Below are 7,500 nucleotides of genomic sequence, written 5' to 3'. Positions count from 1 at the left end.
CAGACCAGTTGTGAAAAATGCTAAAACAGTTATAAAAACGAAGGAGTTGATTTGCTCCTGTGCTTGGCGTCCAAGAGCGGCAACCAGCTCAATAGCTGTTAGAAAATAAATCGTTTGGAAAGAGAAATTTGTCGATAGAACAAGCCAAAACTTTTGTTGCGAAACCTCCATCGCTGCATGGCATACAAGGTTTGAGATATTCAGAAGCAAATGAAACGCAATCTTCTTATTCACGTTCCTCGCTGTACTACTGTTCCAGGACTTGTACAATCGACGGTAAAGATATCCATTAAGCAAAATTCCACAGGCATGAAGGAGGAGCATTATGGACGCCATTCGACTTTCCGGCGAAAAGGAAATCTTAGTAATATTATGCAAACAGCCGACCGTACACCTCGTTTACTACGCACGGTGGCAATATGCGTGTGTGCAAATTAGAGCCTTACACAATTAGTTTTCGAACAGTTGCACAAGTCTTTAGCAAAGTGCTTTATTTTTGACCTCGTTTGCATTTCAATCGAGAATTCTTTTAAAAATTCACAATACAATTAGATTAATTTAATAATACAAGTATTCAGTGTACCAGATATCGGGATATCAAGCCATTTTCGGATATAGGCGTCCGCTATAGAATAAAGATTTGCTATATTATCCAGGTTTTTGATATGTCAGCTACAGTAAAATGCCAGGAAAGTTTAGATAGGACATTGGGTTTCTCATCAATGTCACACATCAAGTCTTGTACAAGAGAGGTCAATTCTGACATGTGTTGGTTGTTAGACATGTTGAAGTCAAAGTAGCGTCCTAAGTAACGAAATGATTCACCCATTTCCACACACGGGACAAGAACTCCATTTATCAACAGTTTAGGTAAATATTGCATAGACTTAGTACACAGTTTCCGTATTCCAAAAGTAAAACATTTGTCAACCCTTATTTAACAATTAGTCCCGTAGCCCGCAAGGGCTACGGGTCAATAGCCCATTAGGGGAAGCCGAATGGGCTATTGACCCGTGGCCCTTGAGGACGAAGGGTCTAATTGTTTTAGTATCACCCAAATAGTCGGACAGAAAAGGCAATAATAAAGTTAGCAAATGCAAATAGAAAATATATTTATTTGGGAATAATGCAAAAGAAAGTGTCACGCTTTTCGCTACTCGAGGACTGTTACTAATAGACACGGTTAATTTCATGAAAATCATTGTCGCTGCGATCAGTCGCACGAATTCAAACCAGTTTGAATTCGTGCGACTTATCGCAGCGACAAGCAGCGTTGTCGCATCGTGTGTACACTTCCGGCAACAAGTCGCTGCGACAAAATATAAATGAACCAATGAGAGAGCGTCATATGGTCAGCCATATTGAATTAGAAAACTAGTTCACATTACCCCTCATACGAGATCACTGCGTGTGCTCCGAACAGGCGTCGTGTCGCAGCGACTTGTTTTGGAAGTAGTAAACATGGAGCAACTTGTCGCAGACACATGTCGCTGCGACTTGTCGCCTAGTGTGTCCCGGCCTTAAGAGAACTCAGACCATATTGAATCACAAATTTGCCTCATTAGTATATGGTAACTGCAGAGACTTACCCCATGCGCCAATGCTCAACTAAACCCATGTAATAACTTTTACAAATGACAAGAATTGATAAGCTTTCCAAAGTATTCATTCAGAGTATCATGGTTCGCTTCTGACAGACTACCTCTCTTGTAGAACCAAATTTCTTAAGAGAAGAACCAATAAAGGCAAAGTGGTTGTGACCGGAAAACGGTCCAATAGAGGAACCGAAAATGGGCAGGAAATCCCACGTGAATTCAATTTTACTGAGACAACTAGAAACTACAAGATATCGATACCTTGGCTGAAATAAAAAAAAGCAAAAGCCTTGGATATGACTTGAACTGAATAGGGAATGATTGTGTTGACTGCGTCGAACTACTTCGATTGTCATACTGTAGTTGTTCCGTCAAACTGTTGACAGTCGATCAGCAAATCATGATCAGTTGTTGAACTCACATGATAAGCGGCCTTCGTTCCCTTACCTTACATGACATTTTTACCGGAGCGCTCGAGATTTTTTCTGCAAACACCACACTCTCGCGCTTCGGCTCTATAAGGCTGCCGCCTCGTCAGCCTGGCGTCTTCGCTCCGCTAACTGGTTGGCAATAAGAATTCTAAGACTCTTAAGGTAGTCTCTTTAAGACTGATAGAGTACAGTGTATGTGCATTTTTTCCTTAATTTTTTAAATGTTTTATTCATGTAAAAGTCAATTTCCAGAATAAATCCGGTACTTCCCATTGAGAAGTCTACCAAGGAATGTGATAATATTACAACGTCTATTACCGCTCTACTACCTGTCAAGTGGTCGTTTGCGGGAGGTTAAAAACAAAAGAAAATTTCAAACTATTAGCTCTATAAGTGGTCGCGGTCGCCAACAACATGGTTCATTTATTTCACACTATTTACATAACATTAACATAGAAAGAAAAGTATAGTCACAACACATGGTTACAAGATAAAATAATTACAGTACAGGTTATAAAATGTGTATGGTGGTCAAAGTAGCGAAGGCTTTCTAGTTGACCACTAGAGGTTTCAAAATATAGTGATTCTACTTGGAAACGTTGGTATTTTAGAAAAAAGGTCGCCGAGGAGAGGTGGTCGCAACCGAAGGTTCGACTGTAATAATAACCAGAGGCTACAGGTGGCCTACACTTTGTTCCAAAGAATTTCAGCCGATTGCCTTTAAAATTCACAGTATTTCAGTGATCCTCAAAAAAAAAACGTATCTGTTTTGACTTCAGGGTGAACAATTTAAACAGTGAGGTAGAGTGGCCAATCAAAACAGAGATTGTAATTAAAAATCTAAACGTCTATGCGATGCTAAAACAAACTTCCTCGAGGACACGTGAAGCTGAAGTATCGAGAATCATAATGCTGACAAACACAAAAGCGAAGGAAATTGGTCATAAATATGAAGTTTTGACTCTCTGAATGATCTTGGGTTAGATTAAAGCGATATATTGTTGAAAAATCCAAAGTTATCTCTTCCTGTTAGTGAGTAATGTGGACAATCTTCGCACATTGAGGATGCGTTTTTTTTGGGAAAATCCGAAAACGGATTCTTGAATCCAAAAACGGATTTTGGGTTTTTTTGGCGAAATCCAAAAACGCATCATGAATCCAAAGTATCCACACTCGAGGAGGATACTTCGGATTAAATCTAAATCCGGATTTTTGAGATTCACCACTTCAGCGTTTTCATGGGAAAGGATTTTGAAAAAGCGGTTGTCCATGCAAAAATGATACACAACAGCTACCGTACGTGACAGTTTAGCCCAAAAGTTTTTCTCGCGCCATTTTTACCGTACGATCGAAGACATGAATAGATTGAAAATAGTTAGGTTTCCTGCAAATTTCACACCAGAAATTACACTAAAAATTTCTTGACAGCAATAATATTGTTAGCACCTTTCCTACAGCTAAAAAAGCATGTTTTTCTTCATTTCTTTTTATCGATCGTCTTTTATGGAATCTTTAAATGGGGAGGATCTCAAACTTGAGAACCAGATAAGTTGCAGCAACTATACGATGGTAAATGGAGTGACGCCATGACCAAGACACGCAATTTTACTCCCAGAGTTTTTATAGCACAATGGATGGATCATCCCGCCAGTGTTATGGAGGTCGTATGTTTCGAATCCTGTATAGGACTCTGATATTTCTGCTGTCCTTTCGCACGTTGACAAGCAATTATCTAATCGACAAGATAAGTGTTTTTAGATAGGGATGTGTATCATCAGAAACCCACAAGGGTTGAAACGTGTAACGCGCGGTCACAGCTTCCGAATATTCAGTGCGAACCGATTGGCTGAATGTTTCAGTGCTAAGTACCATATTTGGAAACCTCTCGCTCTTGTTGTTCCAAATATGGTACTTAGCAAATTGAATGTTCAGAAGCGTGATTCCCAGCACACAAGGGGCCGTTACACGTTTCAACCTTTATGGGTTTCTGGTATCATGTAAAGCTTCAGTTCACAGGACTTGCCTCTAGCTTCATCTACTATCTTAGACCATTAATTAACCCTTTGTTTCCCTAGTTTGTTTCATAAGCTCAATTGATTGTTAACCAGACAGGTAACGAGAATAAAAAACTTGTCATGCTACCTTGATGATAAGAGTTTGGGGGACATCGTGACATAACCGTCTGTATTTCTAGACACAAGTGATTTTTAAATTAAGAAGTATCAAGAAACACTTCGCGACACTTAAAGGAAGTAGCATATTCTTGGTTTTTCATCCACGTGACGAGATCGCCATGTCGGTGTACAAAACATTATAAAATGGCCTCACAAGTTTTGCATAATAATAGAGTCAAATTCCCAAAAGACATTTTACTGCATTGTTCTGTACACCAAGATGGCGGCCGTGACGTCAGATGAAAACCCTCAATATCACAATTGCAATCCCGGACAAAAGAATGAGGCGAGGTTTTCAGGAGTGGGAAAACACCCCTCTCCCTATCCTCGTACCACAAACAATGTTGTTGTTACGTTTCAAAACAACATTGTATGGCGACGGGGGTGCGGACGACGAGGGAAGGGAATGGGAAACGTGTAGAGGATGCCGCAAAAGCATCACGACACAACAATCTTTCCAAACGCATGTTCCCAAAACTGGTTAATTTGGCCACTCTCAAAATAACTTGGCGAAGTTTGGTTCTGTTGTAGAAAAGAATGCTCTTAGTTATTGGCTGAGCGCTGATTGGCTGAGACAGAGGGCATTTTTCTTAATCGAGGGCATTCTTGGTAATCAAGAGAGGGCTTGATTACCTGTCAATGATTGGTTAATCCGTTGCATGGCAACGTATAAATTTTGTCCTTTATTGATAAACAAGTAATCGCATGAGTCCTCGTACTATTAAGGATTAATTGCACTTGTGTTTTGGAAAATTTCCAAATTGCCAAAACACTCGTGCAATTAATCGTTAATAGTACTCGGCCTCATGTGATTACCTACACAAACAAAAGGCTACCGCGAATGCTGATCAAGACTCCTTTCCCCCTACAATCTTCATGAACGCATGCGCATATGATTCATCACAAGGTACGAATAGGCCATTTTCGAAATATCAATATTCAGCTTGAGAGTGAGGCAGTGAGGACAAAAACAACAGAAATACCTTGGAATAAATCTGGGAAATATTTACATATCATCCACTTTCCTTTGTCTTTGTCCTCTAAACCTCTGTTTCAAGCTGAAAAAAGGATTATTCGGGCTTTTTTGTTGGTGGGGATTGGGGGACGGTAAACGGGTTGTGTCAAGACTTCAAAACAAACTCACCACTTAATCGTCCGACTAAAACAACTCGATATTCTTATTCATCAGACCTAAAAAAATAACTGCTTAACTTTGCTTAATTAACATCACAGAAAACCTCACAGTCAATTTTTTAAGTAATGATAATAGAAATCACTTAAAACTGTTTTAACCTTCTCGGTGGTAAGGCAGAATTTGTACTGCGTTCTGTTATGTAGATTGACGTCGGAAGAAAGATTATTATGGGTTAGAAACCAGTGAGTCCCACACGAAAAGAAACGAAGTTTGCATGACAATTTACGCCAACTAAACGTCGGCATCGTCGCCGGAAATCTAAGGACAACGTCGGCAATCTTCGGGTGACTCGTTGGAGACTCGTGAACAGGCCAAAGACACCGGCGCAGACGTTTGACCGAAAGCAAATCGTTGAGGTTTCCTTGGTCTAATACAACTGGAATTCCGGATGGAATTCCTCAGCGGATCTGTAGGATTCCCGCTTCGTAGAGCTTTTGAATTCTGCTTCGGATTTCAGGATTCTTAAGATGCCTGCAAAACAAGACACAACTTTGTCATTTCCTGGACTTCGAGAATCACTCGTAGCAGCCGAGAGTTCTTCGTTGGTTTAACGCTCGTGCCTCCCACCTCTGCGGGCCCGCTCCGAGTCCTAAGCTCATACGTGGGCTGAGATTTGTCGATCTCTCTCCGAGGGTTTTTCTCCGGGCACTCCGGGGTTCCGCCCTCAGCGAAATCGACTCCCACCTTATTCCATCTGGGAGTTGCGCTGTGCTCCGAGGTCACACATGGGTCGTGTTCAGGGGACCGAGCACCTAGCCGGCTGCACAGCTCCTTCGGTCCGACGTCGTCCAGCTGCGTCCTTAACAATTCAGTCTCTGACTGCAATAAAGGGGGCGAGTAGCAAGCCAGATATTGGGACTTTTGGACTAAAACTTAGCACCGGTGAGAGAAGCTGACATTTTCGACTGAACGACTCAAAACATAGCCCTTTGTGTGAGTCCACCCAATCTCAGAATATTTCCCTCATCAAAGTCAAAGCTCAGAATCACATCATTTTTATACTTTGGCTATGGACTCACTCTCGTCGACGTCCTTTTGTAAACGAAATTCTGCAAGATCAGCAGTTTGTAACGCCGATCAAACTCGGCAATATCACCTCGAAGAGAAAATGATCACTACCAGTCTTGCTAAATTTTAATTCACACGAGGAGAGAACAGCAAAAAGAGTTTACTTCCGTGAGGAGACTAATCTAAGAACAAAACTCAAATAAGAATAAATTCCTCGCAAAGTGTAAAAGAACTTACTCCTGGGCAGCTTTGGGATCCTCTTGCATTTGCTCCAATATAATTTTCATTGCTGGATCAGTTAGTATTTCCTAACACAGAAGAAAATAGAAAAGAAAAAAGACAAACAGATTCCCAGGCGCAATGAAATAATCGTACACCTTCATAAACAGAGACACTCCATTGGATCCAATACCGCTCGAAACTACGTGTGCATTTGACGCGGTTCTTGCTTGGTCAGTTTGACCGAGATAAAACCTCCTCTACGGCAGCTGAAGCTGAGATTTCACCTACGTTTTTTTAGGGTTGATTTACGCCGCGATTCAGAAAGGAGGCGGTGAGGCGTTGGATAGGCTTTGCTTCGCATTGTTTTCCACTACAAAAGGCTTGAAAATGTCAAATCTGTGATGGGAATTAAGGACACCACTCCAATGAGTGGAAGTCAATGGTTTGGTTCTAAGCCTGCGCAACGCTGGGTTTTTAAATTACTGAGAAGACGGAGTTGTGTTGACATCCCCAAATAGAACCCAATGTCTAGGACGGCGACCTAAAAGAGAACGCCATTTTTTTCTCATTGCATGAGAAAAAACAATGTCTGTACTCGTGGGTTTTCACTTGTTTTTGAAACATTTCTTCCCTGTTCTCTGTAAATTAGCAACGTAGATGTATTAACCAAATCTTAAGTTCTATGTGCTCGCAAGTCTGTGAGAACACGACAGCAAATTTCGAATTTTCTCCCTTGTTTCAATATTATAATATTGATTCTTTTAGAATGCTGGTTAGTTCAGCATGATATTCAACACTCATACTTGGATTTTTAGGTATAACCTTGAACAATGTTTAGCCTTGTTTTCCCACCCTGGTCAGAGTTTTTCTGTCCT

General features: G+C 40.9%; 2 protein-coding genes across 2 annotated transcripts in view; both read right to left on the bottom strand.

The window, feature by feature from the left end:
- The window catches only part of LOC138026230 (uncharacterized), a 1,358-nt gene extending 893 nt beyond the window's left edge, over positions 1 to 465 (bottom strand). The window contains exon 1 of the mRNA XM_068873470.1: positions 1 to 465. This exon is cut by the window's left edge and continues 893 nt beyond it. Coding sequence (XP_068729571.1) covers positions 1 to 336 — 336 coding nt within the window. The 5' untranslated portion in view covers positions 337 to 465.
- A 4,889-nt stretch (positions 466 to 5,354) lies between these two features.
- Positions 5,355 to 7,500, bottom strand: part of LOC138026224 (stress-induced-phosphoprotein 1-like) — a 17,547-nt gene continuing 15,401 nt past the window's right edge. The window contains exons 15-16 of the mRNA XM_068873463.1: positions 6,641 to 6,711; positions 5,355 to 5,866 (exon numbers count right to left, since the gene is read on the bottom strand). Of these exons, the coding sequence (XP_068729564.1) occupies positions 5,794 to 5,866; positions 6,641 to 6,711 (144 nt within the window). The 3' untranslated portion in view covers positions 5,355 to 5,793. The remainder of the gene's footprint in view (positions 5,867 to 6,640; positions 6,712 to 7,500) is intronic.

The sequence above is a fragment of the Montipora capricornis genome, chromosome 12, assembly GCF_036669925.1.
Source record: "Montipora capricornis isolate CH-2021 chromosome 12, ASM3666992v2, whole genome shotgun sequence".
Classification (NCBI taxonomy): domain Eukaryota; kingdom Metazoa; phylum Cnidaria; class Anthozoa; order Scleractinia; family Acroporidae; genus Montipora; species Montipora capricornis.
This window is presented reverse-complemented; position numbering and strand designations above follow the sequence as displayed.